This window comes from Taurulus bubalis (genome assembly GCF_910589615.1).
Source record: "Taurulus bubalis genome assembly, chromosome: 10".
Lineage (NCBI taxonomy): Eukaryota > Metazoa > Chordata > Actinopteri > Perciformes > Cottidae > Taurulus > Taurulus bubalis.
The window spans coordinates 27,044,040-27,064,569 of record NC_136598.1 but is presented as its reverse complement, the minus strand read 5'-3'; the positions used below and the strand labels follow the sequence as shown (position 1 = coordinate 27,064,569).

General features: G+C 43.0%; 1 protein-coding gene across 1 annotated transcript; it reads left to right on the top strand.

Annotated features, from left to right (window-relative positions):
• On the top strand, positions 1-20,022 carry LOC306742553 (alpha-2-macroglobulin-like; the record flags this gene model as incomplete). The annotated part of the gene is made up of 36 exons (XM_079224943.1): positions 1-86; positions 224-404; positions 1,032-1,188; positions 2,335-2,387; positions 2,739-2,759; positions 3,291-3,456; positions 3,542-3,626; positions 3,726-3,876; positions 6,065-6,182; positions 6,277-6,386; positions 6,463-6,630; positions 6,835-7,062; positions 7,800-7,860; positions 7,965-8,110; positions 8,511-8,660; positions 8,882-9,025; positions 9,132-9,222; positions 9,331-9,475; positions 9,960-10,185; positions 10,366-10,492; positions 10,573-10,694; positions 10,778-10,829; positions 12,773-12,856; positions 13,172-13,348; positions 13,523-13,598; positions 13,675-13,831; positions 14,107-14,181; positions 15,759-15,921; positions 16,363-16,550; positions 16,675-16,887; positions 18,754-18,872; positions 18,982-19,072; positions 19,308-19,376; positions 19,468-19,573; positions 19,663-19,704; positions 19,922-20,022. The coding sequence occupies 36 exons, from the start codon at positions 1-3 to the stop codon at positions 19,924-19,926; spliced, it is 4,353 nt and encodes a 1,450-aa protein (XP_079081069.1). The 3' UTR covers positions 19,927-20,022.
• Positions 20,023-20,530: the final 508 nt, after the last annotated feature.

Here is a 20,530-nt window from a genome sequence, read left to right as displayed (position 1 = left end):
ATGGGTCTCCCTGGGTGTCAGATGTGGACATGGACCCTTTGTGTTTTCTTCAGCTGGATGTTTGTGGGCCGAGCAGTGGCAGGACCGTAAGTTTACCTCAACTGTCTTGAGAAAAATAACATGCCTGTGGTTGAATTTATTAAACAGGAATCTTTGCTGCCGGTTGTAGTTTCTTCCATGTCAGATCCAGTGAGATCTCTGCTGCATGTTTCTGTGTCTGCAGGCAGTACATGGTAGCCATTCCTGCAACTCTTGAATCCGGGGCTGTGACCAAGTTCTGTGCGAGTCTCCTGCAGCCCAACGAGACTCTGGTCATGACCATCACTCTGAAGTCCTCAGAGGAGAATACAACCCTCTTCACACAGACGTCCAACAAGGACTTTCATAGCTGCACTCAATTTAAGGTGAGATCTCAATATTCGATTAATTTGCTCATTTAATAATAATAATAATACTTACATTTTATATAGCGCTTTTCTGAATACGAGTTTGAAGAGGTGGTTTTTGAAGGCTTGCTTGAATGATGAGAGGGTGGGAGCCTGACGGATGTGGATGTGGAGGGCGTTCCATAACATTCATTGAAAACGTGTTGATTAAAATATAGAGAAATACATTTTGTGTTCCCTACAATGTCAAAAGGCAGTCTGGGTTAAAATCACAAAAGCTTAGACCAATATGTTAAACTAAAGTTCCTTTGGCATTTATAAAACAAGTAACATTAATTAATTAAAAAGATGTTAGCTTATGAGAAAAGTTACGTTAGCAAATATGTAAAAGTAATTCGCTCATGAGAAATGTTACATTAGCATATATGTCAAAGTAAAATAACCGTATATGAGAAAAATGTGTTCGCACATACATACTCAATTTAAGGAAAGCTCTCAAAATTGTATTAATTTCATTCATTGATATGTGTTTATTAAAATACAACTTTAGAACCTCAATGGGATAATGCAACACAGAGATTTATAAACTTTTTTTTTTTTTTAAAGATGTTCTCACCGTGTGCATAACATATGTTTTTGTCACAGGTTCCTTTAGTGAAGAATGAAGTCGTGCAGGAATTTGAGGTGGAGGTACGAGGAAACACTTATCACTCAAAGGAAGTCAGGAAAGTCCTGATCAAAGTCTATCATCCAAAGACATTCGTCCAAACAGATAAACCAATCTACCTACCTGGACAAACAGGTAACCTTGAGTTGATGTTCTATGACGTTGTATACACTACGGTACCACACTGTATTAAGACAGGTTTACCCTCTGCAAATAATTGGGATGTGTGTGCAACACAGGGTAGAAACTAATGTACCTTGCTAGTTTGGAGATAAATGCATGCAGCAGTCATCCTTGCTTTCCTAAAAGCTTTTTAATTTATGTCACACGGCAACATTAACTCTTGCAGGTACTGAGAAATGAATTGCAGTATGGGTTCAAATCACAGAAGATTAGAAACAAGTTATGTTAGCATATAGAAAATAAGTCACATTAGCATATAAAAAGGTAACTTTAGCTTATATTATTAAAGTTACTCTAGCGTACATGAAAATGTATTATTTTTGATGGAAAAAAACGCGTTGACATGTATGAAAAATACTAGCTTATATGACATTTACATAAACACATATGTGAAAAGTCACGTTATCATATGAAAAAGTTGCATTCCTACTAATGAGAAAAAATTACATTAGCGTGTTTAAAAAAAAGTTACGTTAGCATATACAGTATGTAAACAGTTATGTTAGCATGTCGGAAAAAGTAACATGAGCACATGTGAAAAAAAGGTTAAGTCAGTACATATAAATAAGTAACATTGGCATTTATTTAAAAAAGGTTGCCTCAGCATTTATGAAAAAGTAACATTAGCGTGTATAAATAAACACATGAGCATGAAAAAAGTTATTTTTATATTACTATTAGCTCATATGGAGGAAGTGATGCTCGCATATATGGAAAAGTAACTTCAGCTGATATGAATAAAGGGACATTAGCATATATGAAGCCGTAATATTAGTTCAATAAGGTAAAATTTACGTTAGCATGTATGACAAAAGTTATGTTAGCTTTTAGAATGAACTAACATCAGCACATATGCCATAAAATACATAAGCATTTAAGAAACAGTAACATTGGCTCATATGGAGAAAGTTACATTGGCATAAAGTTATGTTAGCATGTTTTTTTATGTTGGCATAAATTATGTTGTTTGTGTTTTCCTGCTGCACCAGTTAACGACACAGATACTCACATTCTAGATCATATTAAATACGTGACACTATTTGCAATATTCATTAAAAATAAAAGCTTCATGTTGAACAATCTCTTTATTTCTCTCAGTACATTTCAGAGTCGTCACCCTGGACTCCAAGTTGAGACCTTCCAATGGGCTGGTGAGTCTTTCCTTTCTTCAGGTGGCATTCTCAAAAAACAGTGTTAGTGATACTGTTAGGTAACGTGCAGGTTTTAAAGTTGCGCAATGAGGTGATCGATGAGCTATGTTTACTATGAAGCTGTGGGTCAATAGTACAGCAACAGCCCCTTTAGGTAAACCTGACTAATCCATCACCTCCTAACACTAGTTTCTACTTTTTAGCCTAATTTAGCCTAAGAGCTCTGCGGATTGAAAAACATCATTGATTTCTTATTGAAAAATGTTGTGCAATATAAGTAAATTCATAAAGACTCTGTATGATGAGAACAAACCAGCTTTAACAAATCTCCCTATTTCTTTTTTTTTGCAGTACGATATCATCGAAATTGAGGTAAGACTAAAAGGAAAATATCCACCTTTTAATATGTTGATTTCCTTAAAAGTTAACCTTCCTTCTTAAATCAAGTTAATTAGGTTGATCACGTTTAAGATCGCTGCATAAACTAGACTAGCTAATGAAGCTAGTAAGTGGACTGTAAGTTGAGATTTCTTTGTCAAACGACATTTAACTTGATTTAAAAAGGATTTGATATTAATAATATATATACTTTGTTTTTGCAAGAATTTCTGTTTGCATATCTATTTAAATCGGTATCTGCATTGATCAGGATTAGTTTGAAAGTAGTTTCAAATATTTTATAGTAAAGTAAAATAAAAAAAACACCACACTATTTTTTAGTGTGTGGTTTGGGATGCAAGAGAAGTGATGTTTTTCCCACCAACTCGTGTAACTTTAAACCAAACTTACGGCCTAGTTCTATCTGCCATCTCGTTGAAGGAGAAGAAGAAACCTGCTCTCCCTGTATTCACATGAGGTCCTTAGGTTTGAATTCAAGTTCTTCACGTTCATGTTATTTGACAGGATGCTGACGACAACCGGATTGGACAGTGGCTGAATGAAACGTCCAACAGTAAGATTTTGCAGCTTTCATACGCCTTGAACTCTGAGGCCCGTGAAGGGAACTACCAAGTTATTGTGACGATTGGGTTGGATAAAATACATCACAACTTCAAGGTGGAGAAATACGGTGAGATCCTTTTTGTTTTTTTAACCTTCCATTTCAATCCATTTGTAATAAAGAAAGAATGCTAATAAACACATTTTGTCCCCAGTTCTGCCTAAATTTGAGATAAAAATAAATGCATCCGATGAAGTAAGTATTGATCAGGAGGAAGTCAAAGCTGAAGTATGTGCTACGTAAGTAAGCTCTTTTGCTCTTTTCACTCTTGAATAATCTGAAACGGGTCCTGTTTGGGGAGTGAATGAATATTTTTATTTCTACGTCCTTCTCATCAGGTATACATTCGGACAGCCCGTTCCAGGCAGTGTTGAGGTCAAGATGTGCCGACCTCTAAATCACTACGTTATTCCAAGACCTTCATTCAACACTGACTCTCAGGAGGTGGACTTGGATGTAGTTGCCCCATGCCACAGTGAGACAAAGCAGGTACGGTTGCTGTAGCGTCTGCTGAATAAAGGTGCATAGCAGGGTTAAGTTTCTTAAACCTGCAAGCTTTAAAATAGACTTCAGGGGTTCCTCAGGGGTCGTTACTAGGGCCGCTGGACATTTTAGTATTTACGTGTCTACATGTGTTTTGTATGCATACAGAGAGTGTTTCCTAAGCTTTACATGTGTAAGTGTAGCAGTTGTGTACTCTCTCTCTTGCGTTGTGTATTGCGTATGTATTAATTCAGTCACACTTGGTCTTGTATTGGCTCCAACCAGCCCTTTATTCAGGCAAGACAGCTCCAGTATATTTGTGGCACGGAGATAAAGTACTGGCAACGTAACACACGCACACACACACACACACACACACACACACACACACACACACACACACACACACACACACACACACACACACACACACTAGCTTCCTCTTAGCCCACCTCGTGGTAACAAGCTCTGGAACTGACAAAGCAAACAAACAATCATTTAAGCTAACACAATGTTACTGACATTTTGGAAACTCACACACAACTTATAGTAATCAATTCTATGAACAAATAAACTTATTTAGTCATTATAACGGAGATCAACTTACCAAGGCGATAACGTGCTGTAGACTGGCACGAGTATACGGGATGCACCACTCAAGTCTGCAGGGGCCCAGCAGAGGGCGCTACACAACACACGCTAGTCTCCGTGGGTAACTTATACAATACATACATTGTAAATAATGGCCAGTGATGGCAAGTGGAATCATTAACTCTGTTACATAAGTTATAGTTAGTAAAAATGAACATGATGATGAATGTGCTTCTATACATTTACAGGGCTCTCAAGTTTTTAAGACAGGTAAGAGTGACATATCCTCCTCCCCCCCCCCCGGCCGCGCCTCCGCCCATGCCGTATGCCCACAGACCAGCCCTCCTCCCCCCCATATTATTATTAGCTTTATTTTTATTGGTTGCTGGATTACATTTCACCCAGATACAACAGATACGTGTTTCTGATTGGCTATTCATGTAGCCCATTTCTTTTTTTTTGATTGGCTGATGAGTGGCACCTCGCGGCAGAGCTCCAGGGGATTCGGGGGAGACGTGCTTGATTCCTCCATGGTGAGGGCAGCGCGACCAGGTCATGTTTGTGCGCTGCGGCACATTAAATAGCCTAGAGTTTTTTTCAGCGTGAGAAATACGATTTGTGGCGGGAGGGCGTGATTTAAGACCGAAATGCGTGACAGTCACGCTCAATGCGTGACACTTGAGAGCCCTGCATTTAGTGTTTGAACTGAAAAATCTAAGTTCATGTATAACTCTTCTGGGTCTCCTATAGCGGATCCGCGTGGTACGATGTTTACGCGATGTTTCTATTAATAGCTCTGCGAAAAAACGGCACATAAGTATGGTTCAGATGTTGCTGGACGCTCCAAACTCTTCATTTCCGCCTCCTTGTGCCCGTTAGACCCTACGTGACTCTCACAGGAGCTCTGAGCCTGTGACGTTTGTGTGGAGCTCCGCCTTTCACCGTGATTTGTGAAACTAACCAATGAACACTCAGGAAATCCCTAAGGACCTACCCACCTTACACTGCATAAAGACTCTGGTTTTCAGTCAGAGAGACTGCAGCTCAGCTCAGATTAGATCAGCTGTTCAGTATTACTCTGCATGACGCAACACACGACCATGCGCTGGTAAAGAGTACATAGTACATACATACAGAGTACATATTTTGTTCTTGTTCTGAAAACTGTTGTAATATTCATTTTTCATTTACACACACCCCATGAAACTGATCTGTAGTATGAAGTCATTCCTCAGTCCCATTTTATCTCAGTCCCTCTCTCATTTTGATGAAACACACTTCCACTGCTTTGGTGAACCTAAGACCTTTGGTAAAACAATTTCAAGCACCTAAACAGTTTTAGGGCCATATTATCTCTTTACACTTGTGACTTAGGACAATGCTACATCATTATATAGAGAGATGAGATTGTTCTGCAAATGTTGATATACGTATGATATATGAGTTGATATATGAGTATGTATCATATGCAAGTGCAAGTGAAATTATGTAAAATCGAGAAAATGACCTCAGACCCCAGGGGGTTAAGGAGTAACAAGGGTGTTGATTGGGGAAGTTTATTTTATTCAGTTTGTATTTGTTATTATTTCACTATTCTTTCTAGGTGGACAACAAAGGCTGCGCCACGTTTATCTTCCAGATGTCAGCTTTCACAAGAGATGCTCAAAAGGTGCTGCGAGATGAACTGCAGCTCCGGGTCAAAGTGGAAGAGGAGGGCACAGGCAAGTCATATAATAGTCCATGTCATATTTATATGTGGGAGAGAGATAGTAACTCTGTAATGAAACAGTTGTAACACGGAGGCTTCTCATGCAGGTATTTCACGAGAACAAGAGCAGAAAATAAGGATTTCATATGTGGTTGGAAAGCTGTCCTTCTCCGACACGCCCAAGATTTATGACCAAGGATCAAACTTGGAGGGAAAAGTAAGTGTCCTTCACTTCTTTGGCGTGATTTGAGACGCGGTGCGTTCTCGGTGATACGACTCTGTGCTTCCAACAGGTTCAAGCGGTTCACTACAACAAAACCCCCATCGCCGACATGCCGCTGTACCTGTTTGAGGGTGGAAGCTGGCCTTCACGGCTGCTGCAGAATCTGACAACCAACAGTGATGGCGTCGCCTCGTTCTCAATCAGCACAGCTGATCTTGTGGGGGACCTCCAACTCCAAGTAAGTAGGAAGTAGCTGCAAGGTGCCGCCAAGTGGCACATTTTAACCATCATCTCCTTCAAAGGTTTTAGAACAAAATTAAAATCTCTTGACGTGCAAAAGAAATAAGGCACCATGGTGGTGAAACCTGAACATTCATTTAACTGTAAAAACCTTCTTCCACCTCCATGAGCTCCTTTATAGAGTTTCTTTTCTGCTCTCCAGGTGAGCAACTTGCCGAAATACGGCTCCGCCGGTTACAGAACGCCGTACTATGAGGCTGCAGAGCACAGCGTGTCGTTGTCCCGACCTTCAACTCCACACACTAAAACGGTCAGCTTCCTGGAGGTGAAGAAGAAGAATAACCCACTTCCATGTGACAAAGAAGAAGTCTTCACCATCCAATACACTGTGGTAGGAGAAGCCCAGGGCTCTGTGGACGTGATGTATCTGGTGAGTGAAGTCTCTCCAACCGGGTCTCTAATGGAGACAACAGGAGAAGATGGTTTTATAATGACTTTTACTTTAGATCACTGACATCTGGTTCAAAGGAACCCGTTTAGTACCTTCAGATCACGTAAAACACAAACGTCTCCCACTAGAGCCGTGTCCATTCTGGGTTGCCGTAGAAACATGGCGGTGCAAAGACGGCGGACTGGGAAGACGACCCTCTCCCTGTGTAGATATAAAGGGCTTTTTTGTTTAACCACAAACAGTTATGAGTCAAGTGGCAGCAGCTCAGAGGTCTGTCTCTGAGTTTCTGACTTCTTATACACTGTGATACACAATTCATGACAGGATGGGATGGTAGAAGGTCAGGCCGGTCTGAACCCGCTCTCAGTCTTATCTCCTTTGGAGACAGGTGGCGATGGAGGGCTGAGTGGGTGCTGCCCTGGTGGGCTCCTCCTTAAAGGGATGTGTTATCTGGAGGTCACAAATATACTGAACCAGTTACACAGATCCAGTTACTAAGACATAGCTTTGTCTTTAGTAAATACACTGAACAAAACATAACGGGTTCTTTGTTTTAGGTGATTAGACACTGAATAAAACTTGGTTATGAATATTGTTTTCCCATTAATCCCCCTACATTTTTCCTTTAACAACACGGTAAATAACTACACATGAGAGCAGCAGACAGCTGCAATCTGCTGTTGAATGAGGTTTTCTACATCATTCCTTGTTTGCAGGTCTTAACCCGAGGAGCCATCGTCATGCAAGGAGTCAAACAGGTCCAAGTGCAAGAATCCTGTGAGTAAAATGACCTTTTAAGTGAGCAAATAGTTCAGTGTTACTGATGAAGGGAGGCAGGTGAGAGGTGATCGTGGCTCATAGGAGTTGGTTTGTTGTTTCAGTGAACGAGGGCGAGGTGTCCTTCAAGCTGATGGTGTCTCCTGACATGGCGCCAGACGTCCAGGTCGTGGCGTACGCCGTCCTCCCCAGTGAGAACGTGGTGGCCAACAGCGCCGACTTCTCCGTCGAGAAGTGCTTCGGTAACAAGGTCAGTGAAAACAGCGTTTTTTGCAGGCAACGTTTCTTTTGTGACGCGTTTCGGTTTTGATTGAGTCCTCAGGGTCTCATCTCAATGAAAATGCCAGTATTTTAATTAGAAATTAATGTGGGAGATTTTATTTATTTTCAGTAAAATAAATTTTGTGTCACGTTGAAAAGAGCATAGCTTCTCTCCTTGGTTAGACTGCAGGTGGTTGAGAGACAGGCGATTGGCTCAGGTTAGGAACTCAAGTCTTCAGGTTCGGATCGCCCATTGGTCAGAACAAAGGACCCCAACAAATCCGGTTACGGTGCCTCGGCGAGCGCGGACACCAATCGTAGCACCGGAATGCTGCCAAGGAGAGCAGCGAGATTCACAACAACGATGAATGTTGACTCTTCTGTCCCAGGTGTCCCTGGAGTTCTCTCCGTCCTCGGCTGTCCCGGGAGAGGAGGCCATCCTGCAAGTGACGGCTCAGCCCGACTCTCTGTGCGGCGTGAGCGCCGTCGACCAGAGCGTCCTCATCAAGGAGCCGGGGAAAACTCTGGACGCAGAGAAGGTAGCTGCTGGAGTCGAACCACAAGAATCCATCTGCATCACTCGACTCGTTGTCCAGCATGCATTTTGAAAATGGAAATAGTTGAGATCACACATGTGACGATATGAAGAGTTTGCCCTCAGGATAAAAGCCCTGTTTTGACAAAGAAAGTTCCCCAATTCAGATCTTTCTAGAAAAAATACATGCTGGGTTATAGCTTTGAAATATATCTTTTCTTTTAGATATTTGACCTGTTGCCCGTCAAAAAAGCCTCCTACATTCCATACATGGTTCAAGATTCTGTCGATTGTTTGCGCGTGAGGCCGAGAAGATACATCATGCTGCACCCCAACGAGCAGAAAGAGGACGCTCATACCGTTTTCCAGGTACTTCCTGCACACGTGTGAATGCACAATATCTTTATGTTGTTTGTTCTCGTATGTTTTGTTGTTGCACATTTCAGTGATGCCTGTTTGTTGTTGGATCATCTAGAATGTGGGAATGAAGATGGCAACAAACTTGTTAATCCGAGTGCCTTCGTGCCTTCAGTACAAAGGAAGAGAATACCACCAGGGATTTGGCGGTATTTAGTTTTGTTTTTCTTGCTCTATGAAGTAACACGTTGCTGAACATTTACCAGCATTAAAAGGCTTCCTCTTGTTCTGATGGGATATGTTCTGCTTTATTTTAGGACCTTTCTTTGAGGCTTTTCCTGGCAGACCCTTAATGATGTTTCGTGATACTGCAGCTCCATCTAGTCCCTCTGATGATTCACCAATAGAGACAGTCCGTACTTTCTTCCCTGAGACCTGGATATGGAACCTGGTGGCAGTGGGGTGAGTTTTTGCACCACAGTCCTCCTTTCAGACTTCCTACACACATGAATGACATTCAGATAATTTAGAGACATTGCCCTTGAGACTTTTTCATCTTATTCAACCTGATAATGGCTCAGCGAGTTTGTGATGCTGAGAAAAATGTGTTAGTTAGGCTTAGCTGGTATTTGCGGTTCACCCACCAGGGTATTTAGAAAACCCGCCACCAGAGGTCAGTCTCTACCAATTTGCATCATGTGTTAAAACTGTATTCTCTCCCCTGGCCACCAGGGGGCGACTCCTCTGTTTGTATAGAAGTCTATGCTTCCTGTGTTAAAGCTGCATTCTCTGTACTGACCACTAGGGGGTGACTCCTCTCGTTGTATAGAAGTCTATGCTTCATGTGTTAAAGCTGCATTCTCTCTCACTTTGTTGTTCTTTGACTAATCTGAATCATGTCAGTCTGATGATCAAGTTCACTGAATGCGTCGATCTGCTGTTCCAGAGAATCTAGAGTGAAGGACGTGTCCCTCACCGTCCCGGACACCATCACCACCTGGGAGACGGAGGCGTTCTGTCTGTCTCCCCAGGGCTTCGGCTTGGCCCCCCATAAGGAGATCACCGTCTTCCAGCCCTTCTTCCTGGAGCTCACCCTGCCCTACTCCATCATCCGGGGGGAGCACTTCGAACTGAAGGCGACTGTCTTCAACTACATGACCAGCTGCATCATGGTAACACATGTTTTCACGCAGACTGATGCTAACACGCGGACTGATGCTAACACCGCCGCAGCATCGGCGACCAATCAAACGTTAGCTAACTAACAGAATAACTGAGCCTGATGCGAATAAGCGTAGGATTTCAGTCATGAACCAGTGTTTTTAAAATACATTGTTGTGTCTCCTGATCAGGTCACCGTGGCTCCGGTTCCCTCCTTAGAGTACACCCTCACCCCCCTCTCCGGTGACCAGTACACTTCCTGTTTGTGCGGCAACCAGCGCCGGACGGTGAGCTGGACGATGGCGCCCTCAGCTTTGGGTGAGCATCCAGCTCTCATCCACACTGGTGTCAAACGGTACGACCCTTTTCTATCTGGAATAAAACCTGTTTTTCTTCAGGGGTCGTGAACGTGACGGCGACCGCCGAGGCCGTGGCGTCCCACGCTTCCTGTGACAACGAGGTGGTGAGCGTGCCGCAGAGAGGTCGCATCGACACGGTCACACAATCTCTCATCGTGAAGGTCGGTACTTCTAAACAAGACGACTCAGTAAAAGTTCACCCAGCAGGCAGGTGGGAGGTCTCAAATGATTTCTTCCCTCTCAGGCTGAAGGAGTTGAGATGTCAAAGACCTTCAACTGGCTGCTCTGCCCCAAAGGTCAGTGTGTTCACAGTAAGCATCACATCACTGCTGCAGGTCAGGAGGAGGCGTGTCGACCGCACAACACACATGTTGCAGGTCGCTTCATTTATTTAATATTTAAAGTGACAGTGCTGAACCAGTCTTAGTATAGTCCTGGTCCTATTTATGACCTCTGTGTAGTCTACTCCAGAGACCAGGGAAGGGGAGCACGGGAGAACCAGAACCAGGACTGAGAGGGGCAGACTGTCAGACCCTGCTGCAGTAAAATGAGAAGTTTTCTGAAGGGACCCTGGTGCTCAGAGACACTACCACTTTAGTCCACAGGGAGCACCAGAACCAACACAACATGAAAGTTCCTCGTTGTAGCTTTAAATACAGTTCATCAAGCGTGTAATATCTTATTTCCAGTCAGACCTGTTTCAGTAAATGATCCGTTTGAAACGGGACCTGCCCTGACCTGGTCAGAACTTAGTGGCAGTGCCTACTCCTTACGCCAGCTGTGTAAGGAGGGCCCGTTTTAGAACCCTGAGGTTTCCCTCTCAGTTTGCTTTCGATTACAATTCATAGAGACAATGACGGATGTTAAAAACTCCATCTGTTCAGTTTACCCGTGGCCTACCTGTACTATTGAGCCACGTCTCCACTGAACTGTTTCCTCTTATAGCAAAGGAAGATGAACCGTTTTACACACAGTGCAACCCAAACGATTACTTACTTTTGTCTGGATCTGAAAAACGAGGCAGGATCGTGTTGGGTTGTGTTCCCTGTTCAATGGCCTCGTGTTACCTTCTTCATCTCGAAAAACCTAGAAGTTATCTTATTCCATTAAACGGGAGTCCCCATTGAGTAGAGTTCTACACTCTTATTTTAGAGTATACATTTTATTTCAACAAGAGTTATTATACACAGTACCATAACTGAGTCTTCTTCTTTACTTGGAGATTTCCCCCGCAGTAGCTAAGAGTCACTTCACCAGTATTATATGTTTTAAAAAGCTACAAGTGTAAAAAGTCACATTGTAATTCATCAACCGCTTCTTTTTTGCGGTCCCCGCAGCGCTTAGAAGCAGTTACCAGTAATTACAATATGGGAAAGTCTTCGTTTGATTTCTCAAACTGAGTGGTTCCATCTCAGGGACAGAGCCCAAGAGGAACTAAAGAGTGCCCAGTTCATCACAGTATATATAGGCAAGTGTGTGGGAAGATCCCTATAGAGACAGTGGGAGTGACTGAGTAGCAGGTGCATGTGATTACAACATGCTTTGACATCGGTCACACGTTCAAAAGTGTTTGTAGTTACTGTTACAGTACAACTTCAAGACAAGTGTCAGACAGATGTATGTATCCTTGAAACATTTAGTGGGAGTAACTGGCGCCTTTGTACGCAGATTTGACAGGTGGGACCTGCCGATGCTGCCTGGGGGTCATGGGGTCGTGTTTAGCTGAACAGGTATCTGACAGATTACGTGTACTTTAGATATTGTGATTAATCGGTGTCTGTGGTTCAACGTCCCCTGAACCCGATCACACGTTCAACAGTGCACGTGGCCACAGCTACAAGAATACAGATTTAAAAAAAACACAAAGGTCATCTACAAGGCACAGAATCTACTTATGACCATATTTAGACTTGTGTCATGAGATATATAAATGTCATAATAAACAGGAATGTACTACAGCGTATTAAGCGTGATGGAAGACAATTTCACTCAAAACAGTTAGCATAATGCAACGTGATAAAAACTATTTCATTCAAAACACCTTAGTTATAATGCATAAAGATAAAAGACTACTTTACTCAAAACATTCTAGTTATAATGCACAAAGATAAAATGAAAAGAACATACAATGAAAAGTACTTGAAAAGAGAAATAACTCGTACTTTGCATAACCCAATCCTCAACACGTTAAATCTAAATGACATCTTTGTTTGATTGCTGAGCTGTTTGTTGTCCACAGGAGAGGTTTTGAAGGAGGAAGTCGACATCCAGCTCCCCGAGGACGTGATCGTTGGATCAGCCCGTGCTTCAGTATCTGTCCTGGGTAAACTACTGAATACATTATGGTGGAGCTCTGCTGTAAACCAAATAAATCTTTACGCTTTCAAATGATCGTCTGAGATTAAAGGCGAGCAAAGAGAGATTCTCTTTAGTAGATACTTGAAAACAACCCACTTCTTATTGAAATAGTAGCAAACTAATTCACGAAATGAAATGAAAGGTCCTTTTATAATAAGCATCATTCGGGCCAGATAACAAATTGTCTTTACACTTTTTATTATCTGTGTCTTCAGTGAAATCAGATCTCAGGTCAGTTTCATGTTCGGTCTTCGTGAGTCGGTGTGTTTTTTTGGTGCAGGTGACATTCTGGGCCGAGCCCTGAACAACCTGGACGGGCTGCTGCGGATGCCGTACGGATGTGGGGAGCAGAACATGGCGCTCCTCGCCCCCAACATCTACATCCTCCAGTACCTGAGGAACACTCAGCAGCTGACCTCGGCCATCAACGACAAGGCCACCAAGTTCCTGACCAGCGGTGAGTCTCCGGGCGCTTTGCAACATACATTTAGGACCTTAAATTATGACAAATGTGCCAACACAACAGCGCTCTTCATTCCAGTTAAAGGTGACCCTAGTTTGCTCCTTTTCTTTCCCCTAACTTCCTTCATCAAATCAATCAAGCCCCCAAAATGTTTCTCCTGTGACGCAGGCTACCAGCGGCAGCTGAACTACAGGCATGGTGATGGCGCTTACAGCACCTTCGGATCCGGAGCGGGGAACACTTGGTGAGAACGTTGACGATGGATCAATGAACGTGACGGTGCTTCCTCTCCTCTAGTTTAATGTCTCCTTCCTCCTCAGGCTGACTGCTTTCGTAGTGAGATCGTTCACCAAAGCCCAGTCCTTCGTCTTCATCGACCCCAAGACGATTGAAGGGTCGGTGGTTTGGCTGAAAAATAAACAGCAGAAGAACGGCTGTTTTGAAAAGTCAGGAAAGCTCTTCAACAACAGGATGAAGGTAACTGAAGTCCTGGAGGAGTTTGTGTGGAAGTGACTGAGGATCACTGAAGACGCTGAAACATTCAGTCGTTACTTTAAACATGAGATCTTTGTTCATCAAGATCAGAGATCAGGGACTAAAGAAACTTCCTTGATGTCCTGATCACATGTTCTACTGGGTACTGGAGGAGAAACCTTTATTTACTCTGTGATGTTAAGGTTAATCCGTTACTCCACGAGTTATCCGCAGTGATCAGAGTGATCTGAGCGTCTGCTTCCTGTTTCCTCTCTCAGGGCGGCGTGTCTGACGAGGTGACGCTCAGCGCGTACATCACTGCTGCCTTCCTGGAGATGAACACGTCCGTAGACGTGAGTAGAAACCATAATATCATAACTTCAGGTCAGAAGTTTCCTCACAGTGATTTTACACAAACCAAGAACTTTACACGACAAGAAGGAAACAGAAAATGATGTTGTTTAACAATCTGTCTGGTTAGTTGGTTGGTTAGTTAGTTGGCTAGTTGGTTGGTTAGTTATTTAATTGGTTAGTTAGTTAGTTAGCTAGTTAGCTAGTTGCAGAGCAGGTTAGTTAGTTGTTGTTAGTTGGTCGGTTACTAGTTGAGTAATTTAGTTGTTTAGTTAGTTGGTTGAGTTAGTTAGTTAATTTGTCAGTCAGCTAGTTGGTTGTTGAGTTAGTCGGTTATTTGGTTGGTTGGTTAGTTAATTGTTGGTTAACTAGTTAGTTGGTTGTTTGGTTATCAGTTAGTTAATTGTTGGGTAGTTAGTAGTTGGTTGTTTGGTTTGTTAGTTATTGGTTAGTTAGTTGGTTGGTGAGTTAGTCCGTTGGTGAGTTAGTCAGATATCTAGTTGGTTGGTTAGTTAGTTAATTGTTGGTTATCAGTTACTTAGTAGTTGAGTTTAGGGCTGCAACTAACGATTATTTTAATAATCGATTAATCGGTTGATTATTTTTTCGATTAATCGATGAATCAGATAAGAAAACTAGAAATCAAAAAAGCATTAAGCTGCGCAACATATAGAGTCCTCTTCCTGAAACTATTTCATTCTGGGTCTCTTATGACCACGACATCACGTTGTTGACTAAGCCCAACTACGTGATTTGATTCATTCTACTTTGAATAACCTGCAGATCCGCCGGTTTAACGTTAACGCGTGACTGGTGAACTGAACCAGACCGGGGGGTCATGTTTCATCACGTTACGGTTTTTTCCAAGCAAGACTGAACTGTAGCGGAACATAAAGTAACTTTAACGACAATACACAACCCAAACACGTTAGCTAACGTGATAGCGAGCTGACTAGTTTCCATTAAAAACAAGTTGGAGGGAAATGAAGACGCTGTCGACATCTTAACGCTGATTGGCCAAGACTCGACACGTCACATCAAAAATGTTCCATTTTTGCGAAGATCACGACCTTAGCTTTTCTCAGTGTCTCACTCCAATCTCAGACATGCTGGCAGGCCAGTTGCTCTGCTCTGCTCTTTTTTTTTCTCCGCGACTTATTGACTGCCGTAATAATCGCACGACACAACGAATCGATAATGAAATTCGTTGCCAACACTTTTGATAAGCGATTTTTATCGATTTTATCGATTCGTTGTTGCAGCCCTAGTTGAGTTATTTAGTTAGTCGGTTAGTTAGTTGGTTGAAAGTTGGTTGAAATCAAAACTTCATAAAAATATAAAGTTCACACTAAATCTGGTTTAAGGCCTCATTTGATATTTTGAACATGTGTTGATCGGTCAGGTTGGTACTGGTTAAGTACTGGTTAATACTTCCAGAATGATTACCATCATTAATGTAAGTTCTTTGTCTCAAGATTTGCTGAATATATGAATTATTTCACACAAAATAGAATAAACTTTCTGTGTAGACCAATAAAAGGAGTTGAGTCCTGAGGTCATTATTCATAATCTGATCCAGGACCCTGAAGTGAAGAAGAGCCTGTCTTGCCTCAGAGAGTCTTTGGGCGACCTCAGTAACAGCTACACCACGGCTCTGCTGGCGTACGTCTTCACCCTGGCAGGAGACATGGAGGCCCGAGCTCACCTTCTGAAGCACCTGGACTCGGTCGCCATACAACAAGGTGAGTAGGGAGGCCCCCCGGAACTCTGCTCTGAAGGGAAACCGGTTCTACATGAGGAAAAACCCGGAGGATTGATGAGGTCCGGAGGTAACGTTAGTGACGTCATACGGAGTCTGATCACAAGATGAGGGCTAATCAATGAGAGATAATCACTGAGATCATTGATGAGCTGAGAATTAAGTTCAAAGGTTTAGAACTCAAGAAAGACATTTTGTTTACATACAAGAATATTGATGAAATGTGGATTCCTTTCTTCATTAAAAGTATTTTGTTCTCACTATATAATCAAAAAGAGCCAATAAGAGTATTGATAAGAGTTCTAGTATCCATAACATCCTAGTGATTCCCATCCCTGATGGAGAGTCGTCCTCCTGGAGGAAATCCCTCTGGCCTAATCGCTGTGAATGTAGTTGAACTTGTTTGTTTTACGGCTGTTTTCAGGAGGTTTCCTCCACTGGGCTCAGACGGCATCAGACAGGTCGGCCTCTCTCTCCGTGGAGATCAGCTCCTACGTCCTGCTGGCTAAACTCAGCGCCTCTCCGACCACTGAAGACCTGGGCTACGCCGCCCGCATCGTCAGGTGGCTGGCCAGCCAGCAGAACCACTACGGCGGCTTCTCCTCCACACAGGTAGGGAAGACAGGACGCGTACAGATGGACGGGGAGGTGGGACTCCTGCTTGCTAAAGCTTCTGCATCAACAAAAGTAAATACATTGAAGCACATGAAGAGCGATTTGTTCCTGTGTGTTGTAGGACACAGTGGTGGCTCTTCAGGCTCTGGCTCTCTACTCCACTCTGGTGTTCAGTCCCGGCGGTTCGAGCACCGTGACGGTCCAGTCTCCCAGTGGCCAGCTGATGTTTGAGGTGAACCAGAACAACAAGCTGCTCTACCAGGAGACGGAGCTGCAGGACACAATGGGGAAGTTCAGCCTGGAGGTGAAGGGCACGACGTGCGCTGTGATGCAGGTCAGTGGTCACCACGTGCACGCCCACAAACACTGCTGATGTAACCTCAGATTATACAAACCTACGATTGGTTTAATCTGAGGTTTCTTGCTTCAAGAAAGGGTGTAATCTGACTATTAAAAAAAAACAGGATTTTGTTAAATACATGGGAAGATACTGAACAATAGAAATTTAGGAAATATATTTATATTCAATTTAACTGAATTTATTATTCCACCCAGATGCAGAAGATCCCATTGCTCAAAATCTTTTTTTTATTTGGAAAAAAGGATAATTAACTTCATGAAGTCCATTACGGCTCAGTGTGGTCCAGATCCAAAGTATTAGCCAATGGCTCCACTGACTTCAATGGATCCATTGGCTCCAATGACTTCAATGGCTCCATTGGTTCCATTGGCTCCAATGACTTCAATGGCTCCATTGGCTCCATTGGTTCCATTGGCTCCAATGACTTCAATGGCTCCATTGGCTCCAATGACTTCAATGGCTCCAGTGGTTCCATTGACTCCAATGACTTCAATGGCTCCATTGGCTCCATTGGCTCCAATAGCTTCAATTGCTCCATTGGCTCCATTGGTTCCATTGGCTCCAATGACTTCAATGGCTCCATTGGCTCCAATGACTTCAATGGCTCCATTGGTTCCATTGACTCCAATGACTTCAATGGCTCCATTGACTCCAATGACTTCAATGGCTCCATTGGCTCCAATGACTTCAATGGCTCCATTGGTTCCATTGACTCCAATGACTTCAATGGCTCCATTGGTTCCATTGGCTCCAATGACTTCAATGGCTCCATTGGCTCCATTGGTTCCATTGGCTCCAATGACTTCAATGGCTCCATTGGCTCCAATGACTTCAATGGCTCCAGTGGTTCCATTGACTCCAATGACTTCAATGGCTCCATTGGCTCCATTGGCTCCAATAGCTTCAATTGCTCCATTGGCTCCATTGGTTCCATTGGCTCCAATGACTTCAATGGCTCCATTGGCTCCAATGACTTCAATGGCTCCATTGGTTCCATTGACTCCAATGACTTCAATGGCTCCATTGACTCCAATGACTTCAATGGCTCCATTTGCTCCAATGACTTCAATGGCTCCATTGGCTCCATTGGCTCCAATAGCTTCAATTGCTCCATTGGCTCCATTGGTTCCATTGGCTCCAATGACTTCAATGGCTCCATTGGTTCCATTGACTCCAATGATTTCAATGGCTCCATTGACTCCAATGACTTCAATGGCTCCATTGGCTCCAATGACTTCAATGGCTCCATTGGCTCCATTGGCTCCAATAGCTTCAATTGCTCCATTGGCTCCATTGGTTCCATTGGCTCCAATGACTTCAATGGCTCCATTGGCTCCAATGACTTCAATGGCTCCATTGGTTCCATTGACTCCAATGACTTCAATGGCTCCATTGACTCCAATGACTTCAATGGCTCCATTTGCTCCAATGACTTCAATGGCTCCATTGGCTCCATTGGCTCCAATAGCTTCAATTGCTCCATTGGCTCCATTGGTTCCATTGGCTCCAATGACTTCAATGGCTCCATTGGTTCCATTGACTCCAATGATTTCAATGGCTCCATTGACTCCAATGACTTCAATGGCTCCATTGGCTCCAATGACTTCAATGGCTCCATTGGCTCCATTGGCTCCAATAGCTTCAATTGCTTCATTGCCCGGCCAACTATAAGTAGCGAATGAAGATATAGTTGAGAAGCATGTGATGGTTGGGACCTCCCCACCCTTGAAAACAAGACTTCTCAAGTCATCCTGCATCCTGAATTTGAACAACACTAAATCGAATTCTTGAGATTCTTGTTTGTGGATATTAAACATCCCTTGTGCACCTCTTTCTCAGATTTCTCTTCACTATAACATCCCTCCTCCAACCGATGGCACTACTCTCAGTGTCGAGGTTACACCAAAGGCCATTTGCACCAGCCAAAGACCCAAAATCTCCCTGATGATCAAGACCCTGTGAGTAATCAGCAAGCAGATCCACATTATAGAAGATCACCGATGCATCTACCAGTAGCTGCGTGGGAGAAATGTTCATAACTACGTTTTTATTATGCTTGTACTACAGATACAGTGGAGAGGAGAACACTACCAACATGGTGATCCTGGATATCAAAATGCTCTCTGGGTTTGTCTCAGACCCAGAGTCTCTGAAGAGCGTGAGTTATTACATTAACGTTCACCTTCAGGGTTCATCCACACGACTCTGTTTGCTCTCTGTCCAGACCACAGTCTGTTCATACGGAGTGGACGTAGTGGTTGTGATGTCACTCAGGGGTTTGTGGGTGTTTTGAAGGCTTGTGGGGAGGTTTGTGTGGATGTAGCCTCAGTAGAAATGTTAAAGTGTTCAGCTGTTGTTGATGAAGCACCCGGCTGACTGTCGTGTCCTCGCAGCTCAAACATGCCGTGCTGGTGGATCGAGTGGAACAGAACGGGGATCACGTCCTGGTGTACATCAACGAGGTGAGAGGAGAACCCACAGCCAGGAGAACCAGAGGCGACGCTCTCCGAGAGTCGATACTCACGGTGTCGTCTGTTTCTCTTCTCTCAACAGTTGGCAAAGGACACGCCCATCTTTTACAAGTTAGACCTCATACAGGAGCTCCACGTGCAGAACCTGAAGCCGGCCGTGGTCAAGATCTACGACTACTACCAGCCGAGTAAGACCTGAAGAACCAACGACCTCAGAGTATTGACTCCTAGCAGTACATGTGTTGATCAATCTCTCTTCTTCTTCCTCTTCTCTCAGGTGACCAGGACGACACCGAATACTCCTCCCCTTGTGTCGCAGGTAAACATCCTGACACAACATACGGAAGAAGCACTGCTTAAAATGTTTTATTTTAAAGTATAAAACGTAATTTAGCCAAAAACATCTTCATTGCAACCTCAAAAAGTCTGCACAACCTTTTGGAAATAAATCAATAGATTATTATAAATGTGGCAATTCTTTAAGCTAAAATCAAATTAAGTAAACAGCTAATTGTTTTTTATTGTATGTTTTGCAGGTTGAAGAGGGAAGTGGGGTCGGTCCTGATTAACACCATGTCTACAGACAATCATCACATATCTGCCCGTCAGTGTTCTGCTACAACCCTTTATGATGGACAATAAAGTAATGTGATGTGAAAATAGCTCTTAAAATTGTCTTTTGTTGAACTTTTCACACCGTTTCATCCATTGGTCTCAAACCACTTTGATAGGCAGACAAAAATGCAATAGAATTAGAGGTTTTCTAAAGGGACTCTGGTGGTGGGAAACACTACCACCTTTGTCCACAGGGGCCGCCAGAATCAACACAATAAAAGTTCATTGTAGTAACTTTAATTCCCTCATAGAAATACAATGAAATGGAGAAAAGCTGCAGTTTGTCAGGAGAAAAACACACAACAGAGGTTTGAAACATTTTCTCATATTTAAGATGACGGAACGAAGCCGTTAAACCCCTTAATCTTTCAAATGCAGAAGATACATGATTTGATCTCATCGGAATGATCGTGAAATAATTTACTATAATAGTGCTGGAGCCCAATACTTTTTCTTTGTTATTGTAGTTAAATAGATGTAGATCATGGTGCTGTTAGATTGCTACCAGACCGCTTCGTTTGTCTTCATGC